Here is a 19,033-nt window from a genome sequence, read left to right on the forward strand (position 1 = left end):
AAACATACACACTAATTGGTGTATGGTCGCGTCTGTGCATATGCATATACATATGTACATATTAAGGGCGTTCTTATTCGCTTGGGCAAGAAGCTCTCACAAAAGACAGGAAGGGTGCATTCCAAAATGTCATAATACAAAGCATCAGTCAGTCTCTTTTATATCTAAACCGCAGTAGAAGAAAAAGTCCAACTTGCGCAACATAGTTGAAAACTAAGAGCTAACCGTCGTTGCGCACATTTGGCATTACAATCTGCCGAGGTTTAGAAATAAAAGAGACTGATGCTTTGTTTTTTGACGTTTTGGAATGCACCCGAAATTACACAAAAGCACGGAAACGCAAACAAATTTTCTTCCCCGAAACTAAACGTTCAACCAAGAAAGTAAATTTCATTAATACATTTTAACAAAATATTTTATATTATCATTTATGCTTTATGCAATTTAAGAATTCCATGAACAAGGAGCCCGCACGTTTGCGGGCAAATGAGAAACACAAATTGCTTTCAACTGTCCGGGGACCGTAAAATTCATGAAGTGCCCGGGGGCCCTCGCGTATTTAATTTTTCCCGCTTCCGGAAACATACGTACAAATGGTTTTTTTAATTTGAGTACAGCATGACAATGTGTTTCTTACAGATGTATTCAAAAGATTTTCAAAACGTGGATATGGTTGTAAAGATAATTTAAATACCTTTCATTTGAAGTATAAATAAAATAAAATAAATATAAATGAAAAAATAAAAAACAAAATTATATCTTTGTTTTATAAGAAATGAAGGTTTCTCTTAAAATAATTAAATATACGTAATTAACTATCTTAAAAAATAAATTTTTTCAAATTTTCACTATTTTTCAAATTTTTCATTTTTTATTGTTTTGTTCTGATAAAGATTTTTTTTAAGAAAAACAGAAATTTTTAATTAAAAATTGCCATAATATCGTTTTTTAGACTTTCTAGAAATATGTACATATTATATATACAGATATACATACTAAAAGAAAGATATATCAAGTACCTTCCAACCATATCCGCATTTTGAATATTGGTTCAATCATTTTCGAAAAATAAGCTTTTAAAAATATTGAAAATTCCATTTTTACCACCTCCTAGTACCGCCCTTTTTAAATTGCAGCAAACAAATATTTATACCATCAAAATCAGGAATAAGGGGCGAGCCAAGCCCACTTTTTCTTTTTTTTTAGCTAAATCAAAGTTGATTATACTGCATTTTTCTGAATATTTTGTTTTTTTGTGCCATATCAATGATAAAAATTATAATTAAAAATTCTGAAGAAATCATTGTTCACTTAACTGCTCGCCCAAAAACATCTATTTCACAGTTCAATTTATGTTGAAAAGTATGCTCGCAAAAAATCTAAATTGTTCCTATTCACTACATTACCGACATTTTCCAGTGATTTTGGATTATTCTCTATTTGGATAGCAATTTAGACGTACTCGCACACAGCCTTAGCTTATCATTAAACATCGTTACTACCCTCTAGTCAGTGATGGAAAAGTAGGCACAATAGTGCCATTTTTGGCACTTTCATTCACAATGGCACTTTTGGCACAATTTATTCAGTTTTGGCACAATCATAAATTATAGAAATTTAGCCAGTATGTATATAATAAACAATCATATATTATTGATAGACTCGAACAGTAAAAATTAAAATCACTTAAAAATTAAAACAAGTATTTTTTAAGCAAAAAACAACCCCGACTTCAATTCTCATATAAAAATTTAGGATTATCGTTAATTTATTCATGATTCAATGATCGAATTTTAACCAAATTAGTATGGGACCACCTGTGAGGTAACACCTTTCCTTAAAAAAAAATTGAATTATAGAAATCGGTTAACGTGGTCCAAAGTTATGCGGTAACATACATACAAAATATAAAAAAATATTCCGTCGAATTGATAACCTTTCTTTTTGTGAAGTCAGTTAGTAAGGCCCGCTATATAAAATTAATAAAAATTATTCAATGTAAAGAATAATAGTCAAAACTGGTCAAAATGTGGCACTGCCAATACTCCGAATAGGTTTATTGTGTTTTTTTTTTTTTTAATTTATTGTATGTAATTTTTTAAAGACAAGTACAAACTTAGAGCCTATGACAACCGAAGTCTTAAGCTTTATATTGTGTTATTTTACTATGATTTTACTCTGATAATTCAATGATGTACATTAAAAATACTATTTATGAAAATACATACGTGGTTCTTAAAAAGCCTTAAAAGAAAGCAATTTCAATTTTGTGGCACTTTCATTTCCTTTTTGGCACAATTTTTTCAGACCATTGGGCACATTTTGAAATTTTGGAATTCCATCCCTGCCTCCAGTACTGCTGGAGTCAATCGCTACTTTTGAACCGCTACTGCGCCAACTCCTAGGTAATTACTCTATTAACCCGTTGTAGTGCACATGGTAGTGCAGAGTTGAACCAGTCGGAAGCAGAATCGCGACAAACTATGACAGAGGGCGCCCATAAATCACGCAAATTAAACTAAATATGACTATGAATATGCGCCATGGAGTCTGTAAAAGAAAAGAAAAAACAAAAAGATACCCAAAAATTACCACCTCCAATGACATCGCCGTGTAAAACTGGACATTTGAATGGATTGCTTGGGCATTGAGCTAGAAATAGTACTGTCTGCAAAAGGTCTAGTCCAACGCTAATTCTGAGCTAGTCAGACTTTCTGCAGGGGGTTTATTTGTAAACGGATGTTTAAGTGTATGTGTACGTGTTTATTTATATGTATATCTGTACTGTAATGTTTTCAGGCGGTACTAGTTGTCACTGCCAATATAGGAGTATTACATACATACTTGCGATTTTTCTCCATATAAGACTAGTTTCAGTTCAAAAGATTTCGTTGGATGAAATATATCTATGTGGACAAAATACACCAGTGAGTTTTCATCATTTCATTATTACTATTTTTTTTTCGAGTAGAGTGGATAGCCATTAAGTGAAATGGAATAGTGGTANCATATCTATGTGGACAAAATACACCAGTGAGTTTTCATCATTTCATTATTACTATTTTTTTTCGAGTAGAGTGGATAGCCATTAAGTGAAATGGAATAGTGGTAGAAAAACTCTAATGGGATTTTGTACTAGTGAAACCGCGTGGCGTTAAAACACCCAAAATAGAATTTCAAAATCGTAAAAAATATTCCAAATGTTAGTCAGAGTTATAAGCTATCTGAATGCCATATTTCATCTAAAACTGTGCAGCCACTTCCGAGTGAAGTGAGGTCTCCGGTAGTGCAGGTTTTTAATTTCATCAAATTTCAAATCATCTTATACCGATAAAAAAAGTTCTTAATTAAAAAAATAAAACTACACGCTAAGGTCTTCAATTTGACCTCCTATTCTAAAAACTTTTAATGACTATCACAAAAAATTACTTCTCGTGTAATATATGACTACCACAAATACAATAATATACATATATAAATATATACATAATTAGTTACATGACTTTTCGAAAAGGTGGTAAGCCTAATCAAAGATATTTTACAACTATAGCTTTCATAATTCCCTTACGATTGACATCTATATCTTAATATTAATATAATTTTTTATAAGTTAATTAAATTAGAGCTTTCGAACGGGTGGTGGCAGCCCTCTTCAAAAGTATTTTCAAGCTAAAACCTTGTTAACTCTCCTTGGTCTGATATTGCGATATATACTTTTTAGTGATGTTTAAACATGTGGCAACCCTGCTAAATATATTTCAGAAATAAAGATGTTTCGACCCCGTTGAATTGATACCGATATTTTAATAACTCATTTAACTTAGTAAATAATTTGAATTTAACTTTTTAAACAGGGGGCTACTCTCGTCTAACACCTCAAAAATATTCTTGCTATCCAAACTAAAGATGTCTTAACACTCTTTCGTTTGACATCCATATTTTGATATTTCATATCTGGTTAATCCTCGTCCTGGCGGATTCGTGATTAAAAATACCTACAAGGTTTGATGACATATTCTCTCCAGGTGGGCCTGAAGTTGAGTCATTATTAAAAAAATTCAAACTCGCCTCATATTTGAAATGTGCATGTGTGTAGCTCAAAATATGTAAATACTTAGGCAAAAAATAAAAATTAGCCCAGTCATGTTAGCTCAATAAAAAGGGATAAGCTTACAATAATTCGCATAGAGCTGAAAATTGGTACAAGTGTTGCGAATACCATTATGAATGAAATGCCAAAAGTCCCCATCGATCCTACGTCTACAAAAAAATGTATTCAAGGTCAAAGGTCACATAAATTGCCTGGCATTTTACAGTCAAATCGTGTGGTTTATCGTGAAAATAGGTGAGACGAAAGTGTAGATCATTTTCTATATATATAAGAATGGTGTGAAAAATGTATAGTAATTCATCAATTGAGAACGGTTAAATGTTATCGCTATTTTTTCCGAATTTTTGTGTGCTGATTACGAATCCGTAAGCATAAGGTTTCCATCAGCTCCAGATTTTAAGAAAAACCAAGGTCAAAGTGTCAAAAAATCGCACACACAAAAAGCAATAGAACCTTTCACTTAGACCTAAATTAGAGCTACAACTATCGAATACTATCCTTGCAAATTCCTGCACCTTTACTTAATGGTCACTTATAGTCATTCGTTGAAAAGGAATAACTGATTTTGGGAAGTTTGAGTACCTACCGCAATTAAGCAAAAGGTGATAGAACCTTCAACTGAGGTTTAAATTAAGCCTTGGACTTCTGACTTCAATCCCTGAAAATACCATTCTTACACCTTGACCGTAGGTCACCTATAGTCATTTATTGAACAGCTAACACTTATTTTTACACCTTTTTTTCAATTGCATAATTTTCCAGTATTTTTTTTTTTATTGTTCGACGGTAAAAAGTAAATGAGTATAGGTGACCATCAGGGCAAGGTGCAGGANCGACGGTAAAAAGTAAATGAGTATAGGTGAACATCAGGGCAAGGTGCAGGAATAGTACTTTCAGGGATAGTAGTCTGTAGTTCTAGCTTTAATTTAAGCCTAAGTGGAAGGTTCTATCACCTTTTGCTTCATTACTAAAACTTCTCAAATATTTCAAAAAGCGCGATTTTTGACACTTTCACCACAATTTTCTCAAATCTGAAGCTGATGAAAACTTTATTATTACGGATTCATAACCAGCACAAAAAAGCCTATCAAAAACAGCTTCAACATTTGCCGCATCAAAATCGGTGTAGCTCTGTGTTACCTACACTAATTATATAAAGAGAAACTCCTTCTTTTTATAAGAGGTGATCTCGCGAATGCCTGTACCGATTTTTTTTAATTTTGGACACCTACTGCAGACATTCGATATATTAAGGGAGCGCGGCATCACGCATCCTACATATCGAATTTTTCATACCCTATATCTCTGAAAGTATTTGCGGTAGTGTCCTGGAAATTGGTATAGAGATTTTGGGGCTACTGGAAAAGGGACGTGGCGCTTTCCGAACATATTGAAACTTTTACCTATCTGTATATATACACCCAGAATACAGTGTTTTTTTTTCATAATACATTTTTTCGTAAATTTTTTTTATAGTTCATTTTACATCAAATGGCACCAAATTGAGTATGCAGTTTTGTAGTTCACCCAATTTCAGTATCATAAAGTTCAAATTTTAAATGGCTATAAGTTACCGTTAATTTCAGGGAATTTTTTCGCTGATGATGTTGCGCATTTTCTCCGTATAACGAATGCGTGATAGTTTTTTGTATGGGGAAAAAACGCCGAGGAGTGTCAGTATGTAAAAGACTTATTCTGGTGGCTTAACTCCCCCTAAACGATTTTAATGATAATTTTTAGTGGCGCTGGAGCCGAGTTATAGCTCGGTCACTTTATTCCCGTTAAATCAACCATCAGAACCATTGCGGTCCTTGCTTTACGGTGACTAAACAGAATGTGGACCAATGATACTCACCAGTTTAGAAATTGCCACCAACTATACTATACAGATTCAAGGACGATTCACTATCGCGCCGCAAGGACTTCTTCCCGGTATAACGCTTTGAACGTGAACGTAAATTGCGCGCGTAAACGTTGGACCAAATGTTTCAATAAAAAAATTAATTTTGGGCGGGACAAAGTTCGCCGGGTCTACTAGTTTTCTATAAAAACTGTTACAGTGAAACCTGCTTAAATTTAAGATTAGCCAGCTATACACAAAAAAAAAAAAAAAAAAAAAAGCAATAAGTAAGTGCACTTTTTCTCATTTCTAAAAACCAAAAATTGGCTATTAGTGTTTACTATGTTTTGGCTTCATATTCAGATTCAGCGGAAAATTTACAAAAGAAATGGTGGTGTAGTGCCCCAGGTGGGATTTATTGTAAACTATAGTGTAACTATCAAATAGATGATTAGTTTTCTCTAATTACTTTTAATTCACTGTTTTATTTCATGCCATATTATTTAGTTAAACAAGACTACAATAAGTCGTGGAGCAGGCCTAGCGGAGAAAACACCTTAAAAAACGCCCCAAAAACACTACCGCAAAAGTACGGTGTAAATTGTGCATAATATGGAGAACACAATTTTTTGAATAGCTATATCTCAGAAATAGTAATCCTTAGGAAGAAAAATGTTATAACAGTTTTTATAGATAATCGCAGAATCTACTCTTCTGTCTCACCTATTTTTGTGATAAACCTTACCATTTTGCTGAAAAATGCAAAAAATAAATTTATATATGTGACCTTGAATAAATTTTTTTTGCAGAAGTGAGGTCGATGGGGACTTTTCATTTGTAATGGTATTTTTGAAAATAGGTTGGAGTTTTCAGCTCTATGCGAATTATTGTAACATTGAACGTCGAACTTGACCTAGCTAAATATGTTTAAACTGTCTTTCAATTTAATAAAAGTTACACTAACATTAGTGTTGGATTTTTTTCAATATCACTTTTACTGAAGAAACTAGCCTAAAAAAAATATTTTTTTCACTATTCGATTTTTTTATTTCACTATCGCTATTGTATAGTGAGGCTGATATACTGCAATGCACCACTAAACATCAAAAGTAGTAGTGCAAAATTTTTTACTATCATTCGCCACTAGTGTAAACTGAAAATTTGGTGCACTATCCCCAACTCTGATTAATTTATATTATTTAACATTGCAAATGAATTTCAACATACATTTTAAATTGCAATAACACATATTTCTTATAAACCTAAACAAAAACTTTAAAGATGTATTATTTTTAAGAATTAAAAAAGCAACTTTAAAACAGCTCCTCCAAAACGTCTTCTGAAATACGTGCTATAAAAGCTCTTCGGAAAGACCTCTAAGGGTAGCAAAAGAAGAAGCCCTTCAATTTGTGCCAATCTATGCAAAAAAATGAGAAAGCAATGTAGAGTGGAAGACCTTGATTCCCAGGAAGGCCTCTCGGAAGGGCTTTTAACTCCTGAAATTATCTACTGGGCAGTTACATATCGCCGTTATGAATAAAAACGGCATTGATTAGCCATTTTTGGATGCATGTTTTGTACATTTTTCTATCATTGCTGCCAGGTACTTATTTACTAAATTACATACTTACGATGTATCCGCTGATATTCTCTGAGAGGTAAAGCTTCAACGACCTTGTACTAAATACTTACTGCAGATTTTACTGTGCATATGAACTTCTGAGCTCAGTCGGAAAAATGAAAAACGCTTTCGGTCATTGCTTTTTCGATAATACTATAGACAAAAAGCGATTGTGCAAATAAAACTTTAATTTTGCTGCTTGCCAAGATAAAGCTCTACCCAGAATTGAAGTGGACGACGGTACAGCGGTCGACGGTTACCCGCTGTCAAAATTAAAACTCCCAAAGACGTGTGGAATGGCTCATAACTGCGGCGGTAGCGTTTTTTCCGCCGACGTTTGACGGTTGATTTAAATTTGTTTCTATTTTTACCGCCCAGCGGGGACGGCACAATGTTCATTGAGTGTTGATTGTAATAATTTTTATTATTTTCACAAGTCTGCCAATTTTTACATCCATTTTTATTTCCAGCAAATCTACATATGTACACGCACGTACCGAAAAAAAAATCATTTTAATGGATAGGATCAGAAGGCGCAGCAGTTGAGCGCAACCGTTGCTAAAAAAAATCAGTGATCGTAATGTGTCTTCTGAACGGCTTGATACATTAGCTGTCAAATTCCAAACACACAACATGGTGTCTCAAATGATCAGAAAAATATAACGATCATCTAATACGCAACTGTTTAGATCAGATCAGAAGTGCACAACAATGCGTTCAGAAGGTGCAATCCCACCAGTTACTGAGCTGTTGCGCCTTCTGAACGTGCCCAATGATAAATTTCAAATCAAAATGACAACTGACGGAAGCCGTCGTGCACCATGATTCAATAATAGCTCTGATCCAGTACTCCATGAACTTACAGGTTTTTACACGAACTTGCAGGAAGTTACAGGAAAAATGATCCCGTACTCCAAATTCTTCCGAAATCCTGTAAATGAGAGTGATTTTTGGAGAGTTGTGTAGAGAAAGAAGTTGCAAGAATTTACCCGAACTTTTTCTTCTGGTAAAATCATGAAAAGTGTTAAGCGATCAGTGGTTGACGTTTTTACCGGAAAAGTGCTTTTTTTTTGTTCCCGTACTTTTTGTTGTTACTCACTTTTTATGCTCACTTCAGAGTAATTTTGCTGTTTGACATTTTTACAGGATTTTACACGAAATGTATTGGATCAGAGCTAATAAAAGATTTGCTCAAAAAACAGTTTTCTCGCTCCCTCTTGACAAAATCGACTCCCTTAGCAAGGCACTGTGTGTGGGTTCGTATGTATGTGTGTGTCAAAATTCTAAAGGTTTGCTCATTAGAAAACCTTTAATTATTGAATCATGGTCGTGCACCGCAGTTGTGTTTACTCTGACGGATTTCACTGCGGCAACTATACAGCTGTTCACTTACCGCCAACCGCTTTACCGTCGTCCCCTGTAATTATGGTAAGAGCTAGAATCATATATTTTTTTTTTATTCATAACTCTATGTAATATTTAGCCTTTTCATTTGTATTTCGTCCCATTTTTTAACCGATTTCGGCTCAATTTTAAATTTGTGTACTATTCCTGGTTATTAGTAAAAGTTTGAATGTCACAAATTCGGTTTATTTTGTTTTAATTCAAATATGTATTTATTATTTATAAATTAGTGTTGAGAATTTATACATTTTTCCATATGCATATTAACATGAATGCAATGTAAGGTGTGTACATTTATCACAATACGTAAGGATTTGAAAAAAAAAAAATCGTTGCAAATTATAGCTTTAATAGGTATGGTAATCCGTTCAAAGACTTATTCATATGCCTCAATAAACTAAAATACCTTAATCCCCACTCAACTTTCCATTTTGTTTTGTCCATTTGCCGCTTGACTACGATTTCCATTCAACGGTGTATTTTCCATATTATCTAAAGTAAACAGCCCTTTATTGCTGCAGTTAGTTCTACGATTTTCCGCTTTCCCGAAGTTCTCGCCGTCATCTATGGTTTCAAGTGTAGGTTTGTTAAGCGTTTCAGGAAGCAGCAAGGACATTAGTCCGCCCATAAATACAGCGCTTCCAAACATGATGAGCGGCAGCGGTCGCCATACGTTGCTCAACATATTGATAAATGGCGCTAATATGCCACCAATGCGCGCCACCATGGAAGAGGCACCTAGGCCAACATTTCTCACCACTGTGGGAAACTGCTCTGCAGAGAAAATGTAAACTGTACCATACGAGGCAGTGATAGCCAGCTTTCCTATCATTGCCAGCAAAATCATTAGCCAGTTCGCCTCCTTGGGCACAGCAATGGTGAGTAGAAGCGCACATCCGGCCACAAGCATACAGCCACAAAGTATGGTACGCCGCCCCCACCGATTGAGAGTAAATAGCAAGAAAGTGAAGGCTGGAATTTCAACCGCGCCAGATATGACGAAATTCAGCAACATATTGTCACCCAATGAGTTCGTATTCCACGAAAGTCCGTAGTAGGTGCCACTATTCACAAACCAATCAAAAAAAATTAAAAGCGTTTTTCGACGCAGATTTGGATTGCGTAACAGATCAAATACTGAAACGGGCTTAACAGGGCTCTTCAGCGTGTCTTCGGGATTCGTTGTTTCGGATTTTGTTTCTTCTATGCCATCACTATCATTTAGTAATCGATCAACTGTGTCTATGTCTAGGTGCACTTTGTTGAAGCGAGCCGCCTTTTGAATGTTCGCAATTGCGGCTTCTTTCCGGTTATTCGAAATCAGCCAACGGGCTGACTCTGGTATAATCCAATAGTAGCCAAGAAACAATAGCCCCGGAATTGAAACGGCTATTTGCAGTGTACGCCATTCATGAATGAAGTAAGCGAAGACAGCAGTTAACATAAAGCCCATAGAGAAAAACATCATTAGAAACATGCCAGCATATAAACGTTTTTTCGGTCCAACCATCTCCATAGCAATCACATAGGCAACGAGGAATACGCCGGACGTTGTAGCACCAATGATGAAACGTGCAGCCGTGTATGTAAGATAATTGGGTGCCAATCCTGCCAATATGCCAAATGTTACTTGAAAAAGTAGCGATGTAAAGAAGACTGGCCTGCGACCAAACTTATCGGACAACTGTCCAAAAGCAATACTGCCAACCAGTACACCCAGCATGAATATGGCATCACTTGTGGCTACCAGAAAGCTGCGATCACAAACCATATTCCATTCGGTGACGGCGCTGTTGCCAACCTTCGAGCGGTCATAAACGTAGCTGCTGCAAGGAACGGTGCGATTAGCGTCTAAACGACGGTCTCGCAAACTAGCATTAAGTCCCAGAGTGTTGTTGTCAACTAGCTGGTAGAGTTTATGATCAATGTCAAAATAGCTGCAAAACTCGTAATGTCCTATTTCCGGATCAGCTGTATCCGAGGGAAAGAACAAGCGCCACAGGTTAGCTGGCAAATTGAAGTCAGTAGCGTTGTGTAGTTGTTGGTCAGTGTCGTTATTTCCAATGCCAACATTCGCCACATTCTCAAATGGAAGCTGGCAGCGGAAACTCGGTTTGGCAAATATAAATGCACGTGACATTTTGTGAAAGGCGCAAGAGACTGCAGTGAGACATAGTAGGAAAAATATTAGACGTTGATATTTGCCAAAATCTCCCAGATGAACAAGCACATCATCGTAACCCATTTCTGAGATTGTTTTATTTACAAACGCTTTTCTGTGCGGTTACGCTTGGCAAAAAGTAGTCTCAAATACAATTTGTTTATGTTTAAACTTCTCCTCAAAATAAAACTCTCTTGGAAATTTAGGATTGAATGCTATTTGAGCATACTCTCAGTGTGGAGCTCTCAGCGCTCGTCCGAAAGTTTACGCTCTGAAAGTGGTTCTGCAACCACGTCACTGGCGAACTGTTGAGTGTGGCGCTACGCAGACGAATCACCTCATTTTCGTTATGTGCCCATGCAAAATGCTGCTAATATACATACAAATATATATATTTATGTATGTATGTGTTCCCGGTGCTAATATTTTATATATGTATGTTTGTTGTATTATTTTAGCCGTAGACCGATTAGTGAGTGTTGGTAGGTAGCCTGTCGGTCGGGCCAATGGCAGAAAAATTCACGTGCGATTCGTTTTCAATAGTAAGCAAGTACTATGTATACTTTTAGTTTACACTAACTTTAAAGTTGCAAGTTGGACAACTAGATAACTATATGTATATATACATACGTACGTACACATGCACTGATGTTTGAGTGCCTAAATTACAAATTCTGAATGCTTTTACGTCGAAAAGTGTTTCTTTATACTTCGCATCGTGCTTGTTCTGTTTTTTTTAGCTCACTATTTTCTACGGTTCAAAATTACCATATGCCGGCGTTTTATCTTTTTTTTTTCAAATTTTGTTGGAGATAATCACTCCGCTGCTCCTGCTGGACTTTTTTCTTGGTTTTTTTTTGGTGCGCCTACATATGTATGTATGTATGTGCCTAAATATTTTAAAAATGTGCCAAATTTTTATTGAAATACCGTCGCTTTCGTGCGGGCGCTTCGCAGTATCGACCTGGGTGGTTAGAACTCGAAAATGTGACTGACGAATTTTTTTATTTTCGAGTTGGACGTAGAATCGCTACATACAAACATACATACACACCTACATATGTACGAGTACTTTCAGTTTACAAATATTCAATAGCGTTGTCGATAGGCCATGAGCACAAGCTGGAGTGAACTGAAAGCGTTAATACATGTCCATGTGGTATGTATGTACATATGTATGTATCTACATACATTAGGGTGCCCCATTACATAATTATTTCTGTTTGACCTAAGTAACGTATACATATTAAGAATAGGGGTTCAATCCGGATATCCGAATAGTGTAAAAATAAGTCCATCTCACGGTCGTCGGGCGGATCCTCCTTTGTAAATGATGAGGGCGCATTAGGGTCCTTCGTGCCGGTGCTTCATTTTTTTCAAAGGATCGGGTCCGGACTTTGCATGCTCTAGCCCCATTTCGTAGAGTTACTTGGTCTTCCTTTCTTCTGATTCTCCTTTGTCGGAAGATGATCGATACTTGGTAGGTTCTTTTGAAGTACTTGGCTCTTTAGCAGGTCATCAAGTTGGTCATGGACTTGGTTTGATCTTGGCCCTTCCTCGTGGCATCAAGCGGATCCTGTGTCCATCCGCAGCTGTTCGCTGGGGGTGTGGTGAGCTTAAGACTAGAGGACACACGACTATCGGTGTTTGTGTTGCAGGCTTCATAGTATTAATGTTAGGGGATGCGTTACACCCGTTATGTGTCTTCGTTCTGCGCTTCCTAGGTCATGGGAGGGCTCTGCAAAGTATGTTTCGCTAAGTATCTATAATTTGTCTAACGAATGGCGGATTAATAAATGTTACCCACTAACTCCGGTAGTCATCGGAAATCCGAAGCACTCTATTCGATACTGTTTTTTTGGAACTATTCAAACCAATTTTATTTTGGGCACGGGTCCTATGGCACCCTGATCTGACCCTGAAAGTACAAGAAAATGGGTTTGGGTAGGTGAATTGCTAAGGTGATTAAGATTAAAAAAAGAGTAAATGTGATTTGAAAATTGTTTATGCACCTTTAAATATAATGAAAACTTAAAAACGTAATTTACTACAACTGAGATTTATTATCGCACAAATGTCAAATATTTAGTTTATGGTAATCTCAGTATAAGTCCTTAGCTAAAAGTTAAACTTAAATTCAGTGTGTACGTCTAATTGAAGAGTGAAAATATGGAATTTCGTTAAAAACAAATTGTGGGACATCCTAATAATCATACATATACAAACATACAAACATACACATACATATGTACATATGTATGTATGTTTTTATGATATGTATACTGTGTACATTAGGGTGGTCCTTAAAAACAAAATGAGCGAGTTTTTCAGTCTCACCCCTTCAATCGGTAATGCCACGGTCAAAGATATCACACACAAATTTTTGTCCCGCTTGAAGACTGTTAAGGCGTGTTGGACAGTGGGCAACGTTCAGATTCTGCTATAGAGAGTCAAAAAATTAAAATTTATCTTTTTTCATCTAATACCCAAGATCGATACTACCATAAATTTTGGTACCGAATGGAGTCGGTTAAAGCCTATAGCAATGGAGTCCAAGGCGAGGTGCTCCATGGAGACTCAAAAAATTAAAAATATTTGTTGCATTTAATACCCAAAATCGATACTACTAAAGTCGAAGATATCAAATAAAAATTTTGGTCCCGATTGGAGTCGGTTTAGACGTCTCCATAAGGTAATCTGAATTTTGCCCCTGTGCGCCACGCCTTAACCGACTCCAATCGGGGCCAAAATTTATATGTGATATTTTCGACTAAAGTAGTATCGATTATGGGTATTAGATGAAAAAATAATAATTTTAATTTTTTGAGTCTCCATAGAGGAATCTGAAATTTGCCCCCTGTGCGACAGGCGATAACCGTCGACTATAGTAGCATCGACGTAGGGGTTGAGGCTTAGGAAATTTGATATAAAAACTTGGTTTCTACATTTAAAGACAACCCTAATGTACATATATGAAGTTTCACAGACAATCTACCTTGCAGTGAGCAGACAACATTTTCAATATCGTTGTTTGTTTGCAAATTGGATATTAGTACAATGCGTTGGAAAACTTTGCTTTCACGGCAATAATTACTTCTTTCAACAAGCTTGGCTTATAACTCATCACAGAGCTGCCGACACACATACATACTTATTTACATATGTACATACATACATGCATATCGTCGTTTCAAGTACAAAACCGCGTACCAAGAGAATGCAAAACCTCATATTTGTAGTTGCCAAAATTTTACAGGAGAGAGTAAAGCCTGTCTTATTTCAGCACGGTCTCTCTTTTATCCCTAATAATCTCTACCTTCTATATCTAAATATCGATATTTTTGTATAAATGGATATGGCTTGATGTCAGCAGCTTCCAGTAAGCAAATCTCATTTTTGGCACAAATGTCAGTTACGAGGTTTTGCAGAACCACGATACGCGTTAGAGAAATTGTATAGAGCGAACCAACTCGAGCGAGTAACGAAGAGCTGCGATTCGTTATATCACAAACATAAGCGTGCACATACAAATACAAGTAGCGCCTTGGTCACCCCTATTTCCACTCGGTGACTGATCCCACCCTTGAGGTTTTCCAGTTGGATAACATATACATATGTACATATGTATGTATGTATGCACGTAAAAACGCCTTTATTCAAACGCAGCCTTGATTATGAAAATAGCAGTGTCCCCACCAGTGTTGAAAGTTTAAAGGATTTTATGACTAAAAAGGGCGGATGGGATTTACTGTCGAAAAACGCGATTTTTATTATTACCTCCCTTTTATTAGCTCGGGATGTAACTATGTAATATTGATGCGCCTAAAAGATACAGAGATTTCTATTCTCAAGTTACATACCTGATGACAGTACGAATGGAAATTATAATTGGGAGGTTTTGGTTTTTTAAACTATAATTTTATTTGCATATCATACCAAGCAATAAAATTTAGTGAGTAATTGATAAAAAAGAAACAGTTCATTTATTTGAAATTAATTTTAATAGCAAGTTTTTGAGTTATACAGAAAGTAAAGGAAGACGTGTGGTATGGGGAATTCGCGAAGTTGTGTATTTTGAAATTATCAGAAAAATTTCGAATCAATGCTTCTCTTTTCAAATGTCTTGAGTTTCTAGATTCTGAATTTTTTTTTAAATTAATGTAAAATAATTAATTGAAAGTCTTTAGAAAGCAAAACGGGATACACAGATATTGACCAGTTTGATTTAAACGATGAATGAAAAAGTAATTTGAGTGCTTTTGTTAAAAAAAAAGTAAAATTAGCGATGTACAAACCTTTGGAGGGTAGTCGTTAAAAAAGGGCAGTAAATGGAGATTTCTTATATCGAAATTTTATGGAATTATATAGTTTTGCAATATCTTTCCTTATGCTAACTGCCAACAAATTCTTTCACTGCTTACTGAGATCAAAACGAAAAAGATAATCATAATAAGCGAATAAGCATTAGAGATGTCAGATCGAAATAAAAAAAAAAATCGATGAAGGAAGGAATCGTCAAAAAGTAAATCAATTTCTCAAGATCGATTCATATATTTTGTCAAATAACGTATTTTACTTAGCTTTTATAAAGAAACAAAATACAGCGATATTCAATCAACTTTAACAATTACGCCCAAAATTTTTAAACTTTTTGATCAGCTGTTTGCTGGTTCTTGTTTTCGTCCCACCCGTGATAGAAGAAATAAACCAGATTTTTTCCATATAAAAGTAAGCTGGAATTTTTTTCGTATTTTGTAATAACCCTGCAAACCAAAGTTCCCGAAATCTTAAGGAAATCGTTAGGAGTATCTCATTTCTGTAACGATTTTTTTACGAATTTTCAAAGAAAATTATATGAAGTGGTTGACACGAGCTCGTAAAGAAATTTCTGTACGAAAAGCGATAAGGGATTTTGGCCGAGCACGCCAGTCCGGATATTCCAGGTGCATACCCTTAAATCATAGTCCTTTATACGTTTGCTGTGGTCGTCATCAGAAAAAGGGGGTCTCATCCGGGACTTTTCAGATTTTTTAATTGGGCGGGGTTTGAACGTGGCGGGACCCAAACCCAGCGCACGCGAAGTTTAACGCCTTCTCACTTTAGCTCGCTCCCAAACGGGTGTTTAGTTGCTACCCAGAGGATACGTGGATATAAATATCCGGATGTTGTGAGCTGCGATTTGAACCGTACGCGCAAGAATCGCTTCTGGCCACTCCCAGGTGAATGGCAGTCAAAAGTTTTCCACTTCTGCGCACGGAACCATCCTCTACAACTATTTTATTTATACTCCCAAATTTAGGATATAAAAACCCCTCTACCAAAAAACTTAAATTGGGTAACGCCGCTTCGATTTTTTTACAATTGAGCAACTGTCAAAAACCTCCTTTTTAATCAAAAAGTTGTTTATTGAAACTACCTTCTTCTATGCTCACATAAAAAACGTTTGAAGCAAAGCAAAGCAAAACGAAGCAAAATCTTGGGCAACTCTCAACTTTTGCCTGCTTTGGCAATCAGCTGTATACATGTATCTTTACTCGTGCGCTTGCATTTGCATTTGACAGTAGAAAAACCAAACAAACGCTCGTGCGAAAGCTTTATTTTTGTGTGTTGCTGAAATTCTTAAAATTTATATTTATTTTATAATTTGCAAGTAACGTACGCTTTTTTTATGCTGTTTCAGCTTTCATTTTCATGTTCACTCCTTATTACCGCCAAGCAATATTATGTGTATACATGGTTATAAGCTGTCAAAATTTTACCTAGCCCCATGAGCTAAAATTCTGACGTTCTTATTCACCACGAGAAATGTCAGATTTTTACTTTGATCCGTCAAAATTTTCTCTTTTCTATCATTTGGCACAGGCCCTAAATAGGAATTTTTTGCTATTATTAATGCATATTATTATATTGTTATCTATTTTACAGATGAAATATATGGAGGAAAAGGAGAACGCAAAAGCTGTCAAAGCGTTTATTGTAGCATACCTTCTGCGTTTCACGCTTTGTTGTCAAAGTTTGAAATGTCATGCAAAGCGAGGAAAGTTGTATGTGAATGGCCCTATATAATTGTCAATTAGGTGTAGCTCTATCAAAATGTAGAATTGTTGAGCACTTTATACTTAAATTTTAACAAGAAAGAACATTTTTTATGTACAAATATTCAACCCGTGACGGTGAAATCGCCCATATATAAAAAGAGTAATTAAGGGCTGAACATTTTTTGTGAAAATTTGCATAAAGTTGTGAACTACACTTTTTGGAGTTTTTGTTGTAGTATTAGCCATAATTTTGTATAGAGTTATTTTCAAGAGGATTCCCTGAGGAGACCTATGTCGGATGGGAAAGGTCATTGAATTCCTTGGTCTTTACTTTCTCATGTATTTTGTTTTGTTACCGGGGCAAACCGTAGATCCATATGCATCAATTGAACAAAAATCGAATATCGATTCTCGAATTTTTCGAATCGATTCACGGATCGAGTCGGGACTAAAAAATTAAATAGCAAGGGCTCAATTAATCGATCTTCGATTTAATCGATGTAAAACGGCATCTTCAATAAGCATTAAATACAATATTAGTGCAATTTTTTTACCAATATATTTTGCTAGTCCGTCTTTTGCCAATATGAATATGAATGCCAAGCGAATTGGAAATTGAAGCGTGTCTGATGGTATCATTTGTATCCGCGATAATAGAACGGTTTCTCTCTTAAAATTTCCATTCAAAATTGTTGCTTCAATAACATTTCCAGTGATGCCTTTGATGATCGAACGTGTGCCGTTGCATAATCTAGTTTTTATATATTAAGATAAGCACGTTGCGTTCGAAACTATCCTATATTTTAAGTTCGAACCAACAATACACATCCATAAAATTTCATTGAAATCGGTCAAGCGGTTTCGGAAATTAGCGTAAACGAACACAGTGACACGGCGTATGAGTAATTTCATGAGTCATTTCATTTCATGTTTATTTCATTTATTATAAAACATAACATTAGATCTTCTGCTTTGGAACTAAAACGTAACTAAATTTATCTGAGAAGGTCTTTGAAGGACCTCGGCAGGACTTGGAATCGACCCGATACATTCAAGTTTATCGATAAATTTCAATGATTTGATACATATCGATAGTTCGATGAATTTCAAGAACACTAAAATCCGATAACTCAACAAAATTCTTTAGCTCGATCAATTTCGATAACTATGAAATTCGAGGGCTCGATAAATTTTGATAACTCAAAAATGTAAATTCTTTGGATACCTTTATAAATTTTTACTTTTGACAGCTCCACATTTTTCGAAAACTATCTAAACATTTTTATAACTCGTTACACTCTGTTAACACGATAAAGTTCAATAAGCAATGATAAATCGATAAGCTTATATAACCTTGAAATTTCGATAAATCGATATATTTGGAAAATTCCACAAACTTCGATTCGTTGAACCAACCAATTTCAGTAGATCAATAATTATACATAACTCTGTAAGTTGAAAGAACTCCATGCATTACGACACTTCGATACATTTCGTTAAGTCTATAAATAATGATAATTCAATAAATATCGATAACTTGATACATTTCTTTAACTTGACAAATTTCGTTAATCCCACACGTTTTTATAGCTCGATAACTATCCGTAAATTTGGACAACTAAGTTTCTGTGTCTATAAATTTCGACAACTCAGTAAACATTGATCAGTTTGAATAATTCGATACGTTGCGATAACTTAATAAGCATGGATAAATTTCGATAATTATAAACTTCGATGATTCGATAAATTTCAGTAACCTTTATGGCTGATTTTATTTCGATTCCTATCGGAAAATTTCAACTCTGTTACCCTAATTCGTATGTATTTCTCATTGTCTCCATTTTCGCCTTTATCTCAA

At 35.4% G+C, this 19,033-nt stretch overlaps 1 protein-coding gene across 1 annotated transcript in view; it reads right to left on the minus strand.

The window, feature by feature from the left end:
* Positions 1 to 9,170: 9,170 nt before the first annotated feature.
* LOC108368858 (organic cation transporter protein-like) overlaps positions 9,171 to 19,033 on the minus strand; it is a 16,442-nt gene continuing 6,579 nt past the window's right edge. Inside the window, exons 2-3 of the mRNA XM_017623798.1 lie at positions 12,941 to 13,055; positions 9,171 to 12,875 (exon numbers count right to left, since the gene is read on the minus strand). Of these exons, the coding sequence (XP_017479287.1) occupies positions 9,395 to 11,221 (1,827 nt within the window). The 5' untranslated portion in view covers positions 11,222 to 12,875; positions 12,941 to 13,055 and the 3' untranslated portion in view covers positions 9,171 to 9,394. The remainder of the gene's footprint in view (positions 12,876 to 12,940; positions 13,056 to 19,033) is intronic.

The sequence above is a fragment of the Rhagoletis zephyria genome, unplaced genomic scaffold, assembly GCF_001687245.7.
Source record: "Rhagoletis zephyria isolate East Lansing unplaced genomic scaffold, Rhagoletis_zephyria_1.1 Rzeph_scaffold_03361, whole genome shotgun sequence".
Classification (NCBI taxonomy): domain Eukaryota; kingdom Metazoa; phylum Arthropoda; class Insecta; order Diptera; family Tephritidae; genus Rhagoletis; species Rhagoletis zephyria.